Below are 15,939 nucleotides of genomic sequence, written 5' to 3'. Positions count from 1 at the left end.
AGCTGACCTTGACATTGCAACTATTCTAAACTACTGACCTAGGGGGCTGAATAATTCTTGGTGTGGGGGCTGTCTTGCGTGCTGTAGCGTGTTGCTCAGCACCCCTGCCCTCCTCCAACTAGATGCCAGCTGCATCCCTTTCTTCGCATGTAACCATCAAAAATGTCTTCATGTATTGTCAAGCATCATCCCCTGAGGAACAAACCCGCTCCAGGTTGAGAAGCAGCAGTTGAGAGTATGAGGGCGACCCAGGTGGCTCCAAGGGATATGTGTTCTTTTATAGAAATCAGATGCCAGAAAATGAGCCAGTGAACTCACGCCCTCTGAAGCACGTGGGTGAGATAAGAGGGTATGTCTTCACATTTTTACTGGGGATGAGTTCTTGCTTTGCCTCCTGTTATATGAACAAAGTGAAATTGTAGGGTTTGAGGCAAGAAGAAGAAGAGAGGAAGAGATTTCAGAAGTGAGGGCCCCTTGGATCCACATCATACCTGCACCTGACCTCATGGGGCCTTCAGAGGGACCGGCTGCCCTTGGCACTTCAGCCCCTGTGTGGATGCCTCAAAGACCCACAAGAACACCCTACTAGAAAGGGCCATCTTGTTATTCTCCATAGCTCCAAAGCGCATCGAGGCCAATAGATCAAATCCAAGATTGTCAGGTAGAAAGTCATGCTTTACTGATGCAATCGTACGCTAATTCATTGGCCCAATCATTATTTTATTTATCCACAGAATCAACAAATATTTGACCAAGGCGAGCTGTGGCCAGGCAGCAGTGAGCCAGATAGACTGGACCTGCTGCCACGGAGCTTACAGTTTTACTGAGAAGACAAGTAAATAGGGGGTTCAAATATTTGGAAATTGAGATAAAGACTACAAAAAGAGAAAACAGGGGATGCAGATAGAAGCTGACATTGGCCATGGTGGATCTACGGGGAGTGAGTGGGCTACAGATCCAGTGACCCCCTGAAAAAGACACTGGGACAGAGACAGAAAGGATAAGACAGGCTCAGACACAGGCAAATGCGGGAAACTTCCATGAAAGAGAGAGAATTTCCAAGGGTAAAGAAAGAATTTGGTGAGTTTAGGGAACAGTAGAAGAATTTGGCTTTTAAGAACTTAACCAAAGGGATGTAGAGGCATAGGCCGAAGATGGAAACGGCAGGTTTTCACAGGGATGACCCAGAAAGCATGGAACCCGAGCACCCAGAAAGGCCACTGAGGAGATAACAGAGGCCCCGAGTCTACACTTAGCGGCTCATTGTCATGGGCATGCGGGTGAGCAGACTGCAGAGCAGCCATCAAATAGGAGGCCCTGATATCCACCAAAAAAGAGATAGTGGCACCCGAAAGGGGTGGTAGCGGAGAGGTGGATGACCAGGTGCAGAGTTTCTATGTTTACTGCTGAAATAGAAATGACATTTCTAGTTAATGAATTAGGTCCAGAGAGTGAAGGAAAAATAAGAACCCAAGAGGCACAAATGCAAGTCCCGATTCAGCTATGTAGCTCTGCAAGTGTCATTAACATTCTCTGCAACTCAATTTCTTCATCCTTACAGAAGGAAATTAGAATACACCACGATTGTGAAGGTCAAATAATGTGATATGTGTCAAAACATCAGACCACCAGCTCTTACGTATGAGTTCAGTTTCCATCGAAGTCAGCTATTCGCGCTTGGTACAGTAGGAAGCAAGCGGCCTCAAAGCCAGGAGCTCCTGTCACTGAAGGTGTGTGAGCAGATGCCACACAGCCACTTAACTGGAGTGTTGATAAGCAGGGGAAAACGTATCAAGAAACCTTGAACTACAGTAGAAATTCTCCCTCGTACATAGGGTGGATCTGATGCATTGTGGTAGAAAAGGCAGTTCGGTGTCAAAGTGGGAGGAGTAGGAAGGAACTCTACAGTGAGCTGTCTGAGGGCTGGTCACAATTAATCATGCTGGTGAAGAATCCAACACAAAAAAGAGGTGGAAGGTCCAATACCAAAGCGACTCTGGTAGGATTATGGAATACGCAGGTCAGGGCACCCTTCCTTGTCTGGGGAACTGACCTTAGGCCATGAAAGATCTTTGTACCTTGGGCTTCTGTGATTCTGGAGACAGCAAAGACTGTTCACCCAAAAAGCAAGTGCCAGACCATTTTCTGACAGTGCCAATTTAGCACCAAGGAAGGGCTGGACTTCTTTCTTTCTTTCTTTCTTTCTTTCTTTCTTCCTTCCTTCCTTCCTTCCTTCCTTCCTTCCTTTCTTTCTTAATAGGAAGTGGTCACAGCCATGAACTTAGCAAAAAGAAGCAGGTTAAAATTTGTCCATTCTTGGCTAATACAGTTAGACATTTTCTGTGAAAAGGCCATGAGAAGTGGTCATTATCCATTATCTGCATGAAATATTTCAGAGAAAGAAGCAGCACTTGCCAGGAAAAAAAAGAAAAAAGAAAAGAAAAGATGTTTGACTTCAAACCAGGCAAGAAGGAAACAAGATCACCTTCTAGCTCTGTGGGACAGCTGTATTAACGATGTTATTTCAAGTAAAACTGAAATATATGCCTGAAAGAATACAGATTGTGTATCAGCTTCATATACTTTCTGAAAGTCATTCTGAACAGTGATTCACTCCCTCTTTTCTTACAAAAAATAAAAACTTTCCAGCATTGGAAAGAACTGTGTGTGTGTGTGTGTGTGTGTGTGTGTGTGTGTGTGTGTGTGTTTATATATCTTTATGTGGAAAAATATACAGAAAACAAGTAAGCATATTTTGCTGAAGATACTTGTTACCATTTGAAAAGGCACAGCCTAAGAAAATGTAAGTCGTTAGGAAAGTCTCCATCCTATAGTGTAGTGTCTTTGTTCCTATTTTGTTTCACTTTTCCCTTCTGTTCCTGATTTATGGTTCTCTCGGTGTGAGAATAATATAAGGATAACGATTTCTAAACAGAAGCTACCAGGAAGCTTAGGAAGTGGTCCCTTTTGCACTCTTCTCCATGAATATTTTCTCACTCTGCTTTTTAAAATTGTCATCAAGACATGTCCCAATAATAATACACACTGGACTGAAATTCTAGGTGGCTGAGTATAAAGCATTTTTCTTGGAGACCTTCTGCTTTCAACATTAGTCATCTCTCTCAGTACAAAGCCTGGGGCCTCAAAGACCTTTTTCTCTCAGATAGTGAGTTGCTTTATTTCCTGAAGATTGCAGACATTATCATTATAGGTAATGACCTAATAAGTTGCTATTTGATGTTTGCACATAACTTCTATAGAAGTTCTCGACACATATACCACTAGATCTCACACAAATGATTTAATATTAAATAACAAAACCCAAACTGGAGGGAGCTCTTTTCTTATGCATGACACTTACAAAACCAATTCATATCCAATGCAAATACCTCCTAAAAGCTGTTGGCTCAGAATAAGATTTAAGGGTAGCAAAGAATGCTGAAGTCAACTGATTTCAGCCATCTGTAGATTCAGATTGAAGATCAGGATAGACAGTGTGTATAATGTCCTTGGATCTGTGCCTGGAGAGTCACAATGTAGTCTTACAGCTTTAGTATCTGCCACTCATAACAATCTTAAAAGTAGACACTATTATTATTCCCATTTTATAGATGAGAAGGCCGTGGTTTTGAAAGTTTCACTGATTTTCCCAAAATCACATTAAGCAGTAAGTGACAGACCTGAGATAAGGTCTGCCTGATCCCAAGCCTGCTGGGCAATCTTACATATTCGCTCACTGATCAGTTCTGGAATCATCAATTTATTTCTCTTTCACACTGTGTTTCTTGAGAAAGATGAGGCTAAGTTCTCTAGGCAACAGGTATTTAGTCTTTTCACAAAGCTGGTTTCCACATATAACTTACAAGCAGAGGTCTAGAGCAGTAGATAACTAAGTATCTCTCTACTAATTACCAGTTTTGTAATTCACATCAGGGCTTCTCAAACTTTCGTGAGCATATGAATCCTCTGTACATCTTGTTCAACTTTTCCTATTCTGTAGGCTTAGGTGAGCCTGAGACTTTGCATTGCACTCTGACCCTGATACTGTTGGTCCAAGGGCCATACTTTGAGTAGGGAGGACTTGTGGAACATTTTGTAGTGGTGAGGCAGGCAGGCTTGGGATGATCACTACTGTGTAAGCTAAATGGATGAGGAAACTGAGATTCAAAGAGCTGGTATAGGAGAGAACCATAAAAACATGCCAGATCTTCTACCATGCTGTCCCCGGATCCCTGGGTTCAAATGGTTGGGTCCCCAGCATATTTGGTTTCATCTATATAGTTTGTCCAAACAAAATATCTGGCAACCCTAAGCCTATGAGAATTCCTTGAGAACCAGTTGTATTCTTTCAACATAGTACAAACTTCGCAGTCACCCACAGCCTGTGAGCATCTCTCTGTATATGTAGCTGAGTATCTGTTGCTACTTATCTTTGAGGGTAGTTTTACACTCCGCTGGCCTACTTAATCCATTTCAGTTACCTTCCTTCCTTCCTTCCTTCCTTTGGGAATGTGAAACTTTTTCATAATCTCTCTCCCCAACCTCATGTCCAACTTCCATCTACAACTCATTTCTCTCCTCTTCTTGGTCTTCAGAGAACCACTGTGATGGAAGCCTCCATGAAACCTGACTAAAGCATCTTGGCAGTGATAGCTGAAAAATAAATATCTCTGATTAAAAGACTAAACAGATGAACCACAAAAGGTTGATCAAGTATCCATTTCTCCTGACTTAACTAGCTTAGTCTTCTAGTGCAGATAGCAGAGACATGGAGAAAGGCACAAAGCACAGTTAGAAAACAGCTCACAGTCTCGAAGACCAGGGCAATGGCCCTAGAAAGTGCCAATAACAAAAGTATATTAAGCGGGGGCTGGGGATTTAGCTCAGCGGCAAAAGTGCCTGCCTGGCAAGCGCAAGGTCGTGAGTTCGGTTCCCGGTACTGGAGAAAAACAAACAAACAAACAAAAAAGTATATTAAGCAAATGGAGACTTCTTTCATAAGACCCCCCCCCATGCCCATCCATCCTACATGTGAAATGTTCCAATTAACTGAACAGTCTTCAGGAAATAGAGTGATGTTGCTTGTGATGACCTCCAGAAAGTTCTTCATTTGTTTCCAGGGCATTTTTTTGGTCTCAGGCTAAGCCTCCTTGCTACTATACCCACTCCATCTTCAACATTTCCTTAGATAAAGAGTTCCTCTTGTTTGTTTGTTTCTGATACTCAGATGGAGGGAGGAACCTTTGCCCCACTCCCGATCAGTGTGCGTAGGTCCCATTTGCACTCATGAGCAATATATAGGATGGCAAGAATGACCATCTACACACTTTGAATTATGCTGTGGCTGTTGGAAATTTCCCCACTTGGAAATGTGCATGAACTTGGGTGACCCTTGGCCTGTGGTCCAGTAGGGTCAAGGGTCCCCACAGTCCTCCAGTCTCACGCCGTCCTGAAACAAAAAGCAGAAATAAAGCAAAAGTATCTCTCCACGTTGCCTCTGAGGCCCTCACCGTGGGCCTGGCCACCACTGAAAAGTAGCTCGGTTTGCTTGAACACTAAATCCTCTATCTCTCTACTCGGGCTGCCAACAAGAATGCCAATTAGTGCCAATAATAATATACACGCTAACAGACTCTTAGACCACAGTCGCCAAAACACTGGGAACTCGTGACAGGAAGGCCATGCTCTGTGGCATCACGCAGTCTACCTACTGGGTACGTGGCCAGAAGTCTTCCCCCTCCCTCATTTACACACTGCAGACCCTGCCTGTGATTTTAAACTGTCATTTACTGGAGCGGATTGGTGAAAATAATCCTGTCACCATCGGATTTGTTGTTAAATGAGATCTTGGTTGAATTCTGGTTTATTTTTGAAAATCAGCCTTCTTGAGTTTTAAATTGTTCTTGGGTTATAACTGCTCCACCTCTACTGCCATTTAAAAAACTGTCAGTGTTTCCACGGTAAATACTTGATTATGGATTTTGAAGGCAACTGCAAAAAAAAAAAAAAGTATGCTAGCAAAAATCTGATATCTAACACAAAGCCACACATGAATTATTTTGCACAATTTCATTTAAATCATTCTGACTAGAGGTTTTTGGAAAAATTGAGTAGGTCACTTGAAAAACAATATTTTTGCTTTTTATTGTTAAGCCTTTAATTTAAGAGGAAAATCCTAAAATTTAAGGATTTATTTCCAGTTGTTACTCACATAATAGTAGAGTAAAAAGTTTACAGCAGAAATATTTCTCCAGTAACATTTCTTCTCTTTAAAATGAAGAATTCAGGAAACAATTACCCCAATATTTGTGTAACATGTGTCACAAAAGTTATGGGGTTTACCTTTGTCTGTTACGGGCAAAATTGACCTACAGCCTCAAGGATCCCATGTATGAATCAAAGTCTGTTCATCTTAAAAGCATAATTTCTGATGTTTGCAGTCTTGATGCTAATTTGCAGTTGTCATACTTACAAGTGTCAGGCCACAGCCCCAAGAGGTGGGCAACAAGGAAGTTGGTGGCTTGTGTCACCTGAAAAGATGATTTAGGGAGGCGTTCTGGGTTTATGATTGAGTAAAGTTCTTAAGGAGTGTTGTAATTCCTACAGCATGTACATGGAGTGAGAGTGGGGGTGTCTTTACCCACCAGATATCAGTTGCACTTTTGAAGTAACCCTCTTTCATTGCATAACCTGTGTTTTCATTCATTCATTCAGTCAGTCAGTCAGTCAGTCAGTCAGTCATTCAAATCACTTGTGGGCAGGATGTAATCAAGTGTGCCAGGGTGTGATCTGTGTGCGGGGGAGAAGCAAGGTCTCTGTCTTTATAAGGACATTTTAATTTCCCACTCGGTGGAAGGAGACATCCAATTAATAAACAAACAAACAAGATCACTGGCATGTGCTACAGGCACTCAGTGAGTAGGATGACATGATGGAGGGCTACGCACCGGACAGAAACTGGTGGGGAAAACCCCTCTGAGAAAAGGCCACTGGCTGAGACTTGAAGGTGCAGAGGAAGAAATTCTAGGCAGAGAAACCATGACCTGGCCCATTTTATGTAGGAGGTTCTAGCAACAGGTTGTAGTAAATAGACGCAGGAAGATCACTGAGTCACACTGCCGTACAGAATGGCATCTCAGGCTGAGCAGTGGCCATGTGGTAGAAAAGAAGAAAAATGGTCTCCTGAGTCTGTCAGTGGGACAAAGAACAGACAGGGGTTTGTTCATGAACCAGCTGTCCCAGGAATGCAGAAGTTGCCTGTGCTCAAATCCAAACAGCACTAAGGGACACAAGCAGAATTTAGGTTAGAAGAAGGGACGTTTACTACCATAAAGTTTGCTCTCCCCCCCCAAATCAGCAGAAGGTAGAGAGCACAGCTCTCTCTTCCTGTGCCTTAGCATCATTGTGATCATTTTCTTTTGTTAAGTGAGTCTTCATAAGAATAAACTTGCCACTCATCCACCTCCACCAAGATCTGCACACGATGCGGTCTGATTAAACAAATCATCGATAGAGAGCGAGACAGATACTCATTATACACCCCGATCACCCATATTATGGTTGCCTTCTCTCTCTCTCTCTTGCCTTAACTGCCAGTGGCAAACAAAATCACTTAAGTCAAGCGAACAGTTTTAAATGTATAATATTAAAATGTGGTCTTTAGAACTCCTTGGAACCCTCAGCCATTGTTAAAATACACTTACTTTGACAGATGCTTTGGCACCTTTTTTTATGAAGCTTTTCAACGCGTTACCTTATCGGGTGCACGAGATTTAGTCTGTTCTGCAGAGGAAAACAGACAAAAAGGGTCTCTCAGCACGAGTTACTCTTCTGTAAAGGTTATAGTAAACATGTCAATGCCTAATTAAGCAGAAAATTTTATCTGTATTGTGGGGGAGGCGTGTGCTGTCTCCGACTTTTCTTCTGGGGAATCCATTTAGAAGGACAAAGTAGATTGTGAGGTTGAGCTGGTCCAGAAAGCTCAGCTTCCAAATGTCAGCAGAAAAAAAAAAAGATCACTTCTTCTTCTCTCCTTGTTTGAAAATGACTGTATTGGCTGGGCACATTATGTGTGTGTGTGTGTGTGTATGTGTGTGCGTGTGTACAGAGGAGATACACATGTACATTTCATCAACACACACAGTATGAAACACAAATTACTTCCCACCAACTTCCTACTGAGTGCCAGGCAGCGTTCTAGGCACTAAGATGACGAAAAAAACCCAGCAACACCTTTAACCAATTGCTATGAAAGAAAGCTTTTTTCCTCCCCCCCAGACTTCCTCACTCATTCGGTGTGTGTATATATACACCTGTGTACATGCAAGTGCACATGTGTGCATGCATGCATACACACACCTTGCTGCTGTGATCACATTGCCATAAATATGGTGATTTTATCTCTTAGCCTAGAACAGTCCTGCCTAACCCCATTGATGCAGTATTTACCCTAGAATAAAAGCATGCTATCATTTTTCAGTGGTGATCCTATTTTGATTAATAAAATTTGCCTAATTTCATCCTCAAAATGACTGTTTGATAAAATTCACCTGGCTTTTGAAGTACCTTACTCGACTCAGTAGCTACTCATGGATGAATTTTATCACGTGAACTTTCTCCTTGACCTTAATGGTATAAATGGTTTTGCCGGTATATAAGTTAGTGTAGGGAAAAGAAAACTTTATGAGAATGAAGGGGCTAGTCTACTTTGGTCCCTCAGTTACTTTCAACTACAGTTTCCTTGCAAATAGTGACCACTCATTTTGACCAGCACAGGTAATTTTTGTTTCTTCAAATCAATTTATGGAACTAGAGTCCAGCAACACCAATTTCATAAAAAAAAATCCACTTGTCAACTTTCTGGGAAAGCAAAACCACCACACCAGTAACAATAAAACAACAGACATAGCCGTAAAACTCTCTGCTATGCTGAGTTTTTACATTTCTTCTTGTTTTATAGCGTCATGCCTTAAATTCACGGGCTCGTGTCCGCAATATTCTCACAGTTCTCCTTCCTGAGGAGGTTATCTATTTAGCAACATTTTGGTTGAATTTCACTGCTTCACCTTTAACCTTTGGGTCCTGGCAAAGTTTTCTTACTCATTAGGTTAGTTACAGAGAAAAGGGTGGCACCTACTCAGAAAGATTAAGCATTGTCGCATCAAACAGGCTTGAGTTCAAGTGGTGATCCTATGCTCCTAGCTGTGTGAACCTGTGTGAATTTCCTAACTTTAAGCCTCAATTCCCCCATGATGAAATACACAGTGAAAATAATAGTAGTGCCTACATTGTGTGGCTATTAGACAAAATGGAAAAATGTGTTTGCAGTGGTTAGCTTGCTTCTCGGGAAATAGTAATTCCTCAGTTAACTTTGTTCATGCTCATCATCACTGTCAACCTTTGGGGTTCCTGACTACACCCGCCTATTCCTACCCCACCCCTTCACTTCTGACTCTCTCTGCTGGCCTCCACTTCCAGACTTCATCCTTGGTGGGTAGAAATGCCACCACCTGTTCTAGGGCTTTTTCCAGTGAGCCACCCACTGGTGAAAGAGAAATCCAAGCATGCAAGGAAAGCACTGCATTGTGAACCCGTGATCCTTGCAAATCCAAGGCTGAGCCTCCTTTGCTTGGATACATCTTGGGCTGCATTTTATTCACATGGCCTGAAAGTCCAGGTGAAGCAAATGAACCCATGGGCATAAACAATCACATTCCCCGTCTCCACTGATGGATATTTGCCCATTAATTCCCTTTACACCCGCTCTCTCGTGTCTCCATTTTCCCTATGCAATTACTAGCCCTAAATCCTTTCAGAGAAGGGAAAGCATGCATCCCCAATAGCATTTTGCATCTACAAATCAAAGGTATAATTGGCATCTCATGACAGGTCCCCACAAATCACAACCCATTTGAAATTACAGGAACAAGATTGAGAGGGCATTTTCAGCCTTGTCTGAAAAGGTCTTCATAAACCTGTTTGAGAATAATAGGTTGGTCCCCAAATGTCCCATTCTAACACCATTTGCAATTATTTTAAAATCATTATATTTCTTGACTGTACATAATTTTTTGGCTATCGATGGAAGATTTCATTTGCATACTCCATAATGTCTCTTCCTGCAGTGCAACTCTCTACAAATAAAAATGTTATGACAAAAAGACCCTGCCTATCAAAAATATGTGGGCTGTACATCCAAATTTCTTCTCAGTACTCAAAAACCAATACATTTACATGAGTATATGCCAACACGTCCAAGCATTTTGGAAAATTTTACTTTTGTGATACCAAGGGCCAAATCTTGGTTTTCATATGAACCAATATCATGGGCTATTTTGCTTTCATAGGATTTGAGTTTCAATTTCAGAATTCCTGCAATCTATACATATGAATTTAGCAACTGTCCCATTATGGGAATCATTAAGGAATGATATTTCTTAAACACAGAATTATTAACTTGGGATGTCAGTCACTTGGAGAGAATGATGATGCTTGCCATTTTTCTAAAAAAAAAAAAGCAGTAAATGCCACAAAAGACATCATTTGGCTTCTTCCCTGTTTCCATATCTTGAGGTTCACAGTGTGTAGATCTAATTGCTAGTCAGTTCAGCATGGGAAGCTCTGAGTCTAGGCAGGGACGTTGGAAAGGAATAGGTAACCATTGGTGTTATTTCATCTCTTCTCCTTCTCTTGCAGGCTACGCCCAGGAGGAACAGCTGAAGGAAGAGGAGGAAATAAAAGAAGAAGAGGAGGAGGAGGAGGACAGTGGTTCAGTAGCTCAGCTTCAGGGCAGCAATGACACAGGGACAGACGAGGAGCTAGAGACTGGCCCAGAGCAGAAAGGCTACTTCAGCTGCCAGAACTCTCCAGGAAGTCATTTGTCCAATCAGGACGCGGAGAACGAGTCCCTGCTAAGCGATGCCAGTGACCAGGTGTCAGACATCAAGAGCATCTGCGGCCGAGATGCCTCGGACAAGAAAGCGAATGCTCACCCCAAGCTTCCGCACGAAGCACACAACTGCATGGATAAAATGACCGCCGTCTACGCCAACATCCTCTCTGATTCCTATTGGTCAGGCCTGGGTCTCGGTTTCAAGCTGTCCAATAGCGAGAGGAGGAACTGCGATACGCGCAATGGCAGCAACAAGGGTGACTTTGACTGGCACCAAGATGCGCTATCCAAAAGCCTGCAGCAGAACTTGCCTTCCAGATCCATCTCTAAGCCCAGCCTCTTCAGCTCGGTCCAGCTGTATCGTCAGAGCAGCAAGATGTGCGGGACCGTGTTCACGGGGGCCAGCAGGTTCCGCTGCCGGCAGTGCAGCGCTGCCTACGACACCTTGGTCGAGCTAACTGTGCACATGAATGAGACGGGCCACTACCAAGATGACAACCGCAAAAAGGACAAGCTGAGACCCTCGAGTTATTCAAAGCCCCGGAAAAGGGCTTTCCAAGATATGGACAAGGAGGATGCTCAAAAGGTCCTGAAATGTATGTTCTGTGGGGACTCCTTCGATTCTCTCCAAGATTTGAGCGTCCATATGATAAAAACAAAGCATTACCAAAAAGTGCCTTTGAAGGAGCCAGTACCAACCATTTCATCGAAAATGGTCACTCCGGCGAAGAAGCGTGTTTTCGATGTCAATCGGCCTTGCTCCCCAGATTCAACCACCGGATCTTTTGCGGATTCTTTTTCTTCTCAGAAGAACGCCAACTTGCAACTGTCCTCCAATAACCGCTATGGCTACCAAAATGGCGCCAGCTACACCTGGCAGTTTGAGGCCTGCAAGTCCCAGATCTTAAAGTGCATGGAGTGTGGAAGCTCCCACGACACTTTGCAGCAGCTCACCACCCACATGATGGTTACAGGTCACTTTCTAAAGGTCACCAGCTCTGCCTCCAAGAAAGGGAAGCAGCTGGTGTTAGACCCACTGGCAGTGGAGAAAATGCAGTCCTTGTCAGAGACCCCAAACAATGATTCTCTGGCTCCCAAGCCATCGAGTAACTCCACATCTGACTGCACGGCCTCTACCACCGAGTTAAAGAAAGAGAGTAAAAAAGAAAAGCCAGAGGAGAGCAACAATGAGGAGAAAGTCGTGAAAAGCGAGGAATATGAAGATCCTCTACAAAAGCCTTTAGATCCGACCATAAAATACCAGTATCTAAGGGAGGAGGATTTAGAAGACGGCTCAAAGGGTGGAGGGGACATTCTGAAGTCGCTCGAAAATACTGTAACCACAGCCATCAACAAAGCCCAAAATGGGGCTCCCAGTTGGAGCGCGTACCCGAGCATCCACGCGGCCTACCAGCTGTCAGAGGGCACCAAGCCCCCCTTGCCCATGGGATCCCAGGTTCTGCAGATTAGACCTAATCTCACCAACAAGTTAAGGCCAATCGCACCGAAGTGGAAAGTCATGCCGCTCGTGTCTGTGCCGACCAGCCTGGCCCCGTACACTCAAGTGAAGAAGGAGTCGGAAGACAAAGACGAGGTGGGGAAGGAGTGCGGGAAAGAAAGTCCCCGGGAAGAGGCCTCCTCGTTCAGCTACACTGAGGGGGACTCCTTCTCCAAAAGCGAACCACCCTCGGAATCCAAAAAGGCTGAGCCGTGCCCCCCGAAAGAAGAGGACAAACTCCTGAAAGACAGCAGTGAGAAAGAGAAGCCGCAGTCCTTGGAGCCGGTGTCTTCTCTTAGTAACGGATGTGCCCTTGCCAACCACACTCCGGCCCTGCCGTGCATCAACCCACTCAGCGCCCTGCAGTCCGTCTTGAACAATCACCTGGGCAAGGCCACAGAGCCCCTGCGCTCTCCCTCCTGCTCCAGCCCAAGCTCAAGCACAATTTCTATGTTTCACAAGTCCAGCCTCAGCGTCATGGACAAGCCGGCCCTGAGTCCCGCCTCCTCCAGGCCGGCCAGTGTGTCCAGGCGCTACCTGTTTGAGAATAACGACCAACCCATCGACCTGACCAAGTCCAAAAGCAAGAAAGCCGAGTCCTCGCAAGCACAATCCTGTACGTCCCCACCGCAGAAGCACGCTCTGTCTGACATCGCTGACATGGTCAAGGTCCTTCCGAAAGCAACCACGCCCAAGCCTGCCGCTTCCTCCAGGGTTCCGCCCATGAAGCTGGAGATGGATGTCAGGCGCTTTGAGGATGTCTCCAGCGAGGTCTCCACTTTGCATAAAAGGAAAGGCCGGCAATCCAACTGGAACCCTCAGCACCTTCTGATTCTGCAAGCCCAGTTTGCCTCGAGCCTCTTCCAGACATCGGAGGGCAAATACCTGCTGTCCGACCTGGGCCCGCAAGAGCGTATGCAAATCTCCAAGTTTACAGGACTCTCCATGACCACTATCAGCCACTGGCTGGCGAATGTCAAGTACCAGCTTAGGAAAACAGGCGGGACAAAATTTCTGAAAAACATGGACAAGGGACACCCCATCTTTTACTGCAGTGACTGTGCGTCCCAGTTCAGAACCCCTTCCACCTACATCAGTCACTTAGAGTCTCACCTGGGTTTCCAAATGAAGGACATGACCCGCATGGCCGTGGACCAGCAAAGCAAGGTGGAGCAAGAGATCTCCCGGGTGTCGTCGGCTCAGAGATCTCCGGAAACAATAGCTGGCGAAGAGGACACAGACTCTAAATTCAAGTGTAAGTTGTGCTGTCGGACTTTTGTGAGCAAACATGCGGTAAAACTCCACCTAAGCAAAACGCACAGCAAGTCACCCGAACACCATTCACAGTTTGTAACAGACATGGATGAAGAATAGCTCCGCAGGTATGGGTTTGCTCCCAGGTGATGGTGACAGCAGCCTTATGAGGAGCTTGTTGAAAGGAGATGGGTCTGCTTAGAGGCAGCTGATGTCTCCCGAGGCCAAGCAGGACAGTAGCTTGCTGCCGTAGACTTATTTTTATGAAAGACCAGAACATGATAAATAAGTCTACCCGTTCTCTCAAGTCCTCCAGTGTACAGAGGGGAGTTAGGGTAAGATGGATTTAGAGAGGGGAAGTCCACAGATGATGTGGCTTCTAGGCCTTCGTGATACATAATTCCCTTAATACCCAAGACCCAACCTCCAGGGTCCAGCCAAGGCTCCCCTTCAGAGCAATTAACAAGTGCTAGCTTCTCTCACCATTCCGTTTCACCACCCTGCCGTCATCCCTTAGCAATGCTAATGACTTACAGAGTGGTACAAAGGTGAGCAACAGAATAAAGATGGGAGAGTTGCTAAGGGCAGTCACTAGACAGATTTCTTAATCAGCTCACAAGTAACTTAAAGTTGTCTTTACTATTCTTACATGTAATTAATGCTTTTTGCAGCTTACTTTTTAGCAATTGCTCCCTTCCACCTCCCTCCCTTTATTTCCTACATTAATTCTCCTCCCAAAGAGCACATGTCTTTAAGGAGATGGTAGAAAAATACTCTTCTCTGCAGATCATTAAAATGAAAGAGAGAAGGCTATTTTCTTCTCACATCTTTTGTTTTCTTTAGGGTAGACTAATATCAAAGTCCACCTTTAGCAAAATTAGATGCAATGCTTGCCCTTCAGATTTTATTTCACATTAAGAAACAAATGGCTCTCTGCATACCTATGCACAAAGCACAGGGGGCCCAGAGTGTTAAGACAATTTGCATCACGTAGCACAAAAGTTCATACCTTTTGTAGTCACTGACACCCAACTATGTCAACTCCAGATAAAAGGTCAGAGACCAATGTCAAATACCTTGGCAAATTAGAAACACAAGCCACTCTCAGATGCTGAGCATAAGGAAGGCTGGATCTTAACAAGTATCTCTCATCTCCTTTTTTTGTATCTCCTCTACCTCCTTTTCTCTCCCCTCCAGCATGATGCCCCCAGATGCTACAGATCCTCACATATAGTCAAGCTGTCCTTCACCCAGGGCCCCACTGCAACATGAGGACCCAACATGAGCTAAACTTGTTGCACATACCAGTCCAGTTTGTGTCATTCTGCAGTACATATTTGCTCTTGATTAATTCACAATATGATAGAGAAAGCTAATGATCACTTACTAGACAAGCCCTTAACATCCCCTATTGTCCAAGCCTTTGCTTATAAGCAGTTGACTCTCCGATCAAGTCACACAGGTTTGGACATTAAGTGAGTTCCAGGTGGAGGGGGCATTTGTATGGCTTTGGGCTCACATCACAGAGGTAGAGAGATTTCCTTCTGAGTGTGAGAATGCCCAAGATGAAACAAATGGTTGAAATATCTGATCTGGAACTCTTTCCTTAGTGAGATCTAAGCTTCTGATTTGGACCCAAATGAAAACCATATCTTTTGTTTGCATGTCTTTATCATGAGAATTAAATGTTACTGGCAGATTCATCTCTTGGTTTCCAGCATGACTTGTCCAGCTCACCCCATGGAGAGAAAAGCCGAAAAGCATCTATTGAATCTACACGAGTTTGGGGCTCTGCGACAGCCTATTTATTTGCTATAGAACATTTTAAATTTTATGTAACTTGCTATTATGCTTTTCGGGTGCTTTTTTATAAAAAAAAAAAAAAAAAAAAGGTGGACATAAACAGAGTACCCTAAAAAAAAGATGGTGTTTCAAATCCAATAGTAGTGCATCCCATCCATGGCAAAGAGGACAAATAGGTAATGTTTATTTTGTGCTATAATAAAGACCAATTTTCCACCTGTTAGGTTTGTAATCATTTTTTTAACTGCGTTATATAAATAGGGAGAAGGGAGCAAAGGGAAGCTTTTACCCATCCTCAATCAAAATCTGAAATGTACGATATCTGTTCTAGGAAGTGAAGGTAAACCAGTAATTTGGGAAAACATACACAAAAGTATTTGTTAAATACATAGGTAAGACAGCTATTTTGACATCTTTCTGCATTTGTGCAGAGTAAATATTTCTAATTTCGCCCTTCGAGGCACTATATTCTGGTGTTATCGCTGGCAAAGCC

At 43.9% G+C, this 15,939-nt stretch overlaps 1 protein-coding gene across 1 annotated transcript in view; it reads left to right on the top strand.

Annotated features, from left to right (window-relative positions):
- Tshz2 (teashirt zinc finger homeobox 2) overlaps nucleotides 1–15,667 on the top strand; it is a 259,142-nt gene extending 243,475 nt beyond the window's left edge. The window contains exon 2 of the mRNA XM_005392287.2: nucleotides 10,696–15,667. Coding sequence (XP_005392344.1) covers nucleotides 10,696–13,763 — 3,068 coding nt within the window. The 3' untranslated portion in view covers nucleotides 13,764–15,667. The remainder of the gene's footprint in view (nucleotides 1–10,695) is intronic.
- The last annotated feature ends 272 nt before the right edge of the window (nucleotides 15,668–15,939 follow it).

This window comes from Chinchilla lanigera, unplaced genomic scaffold, assembly GCF_000276665.1.
Source record: "Chinchilla lanigera isolate Chin_1 unplaced genomic scaffold, ChiLan1.0 scaffold00044, whole genome shotgun sequence".
NCBI lineage: Eukaryota > Metazoa > Chordata > Mammalia > Rodentia > Chinchillidae > Chinchilla > Chinchilla lanigera.
Note: the sequence above shows the minus strand (reverse complement) of the source record. Positions and strands in the feature narration are given on the sequence as shown.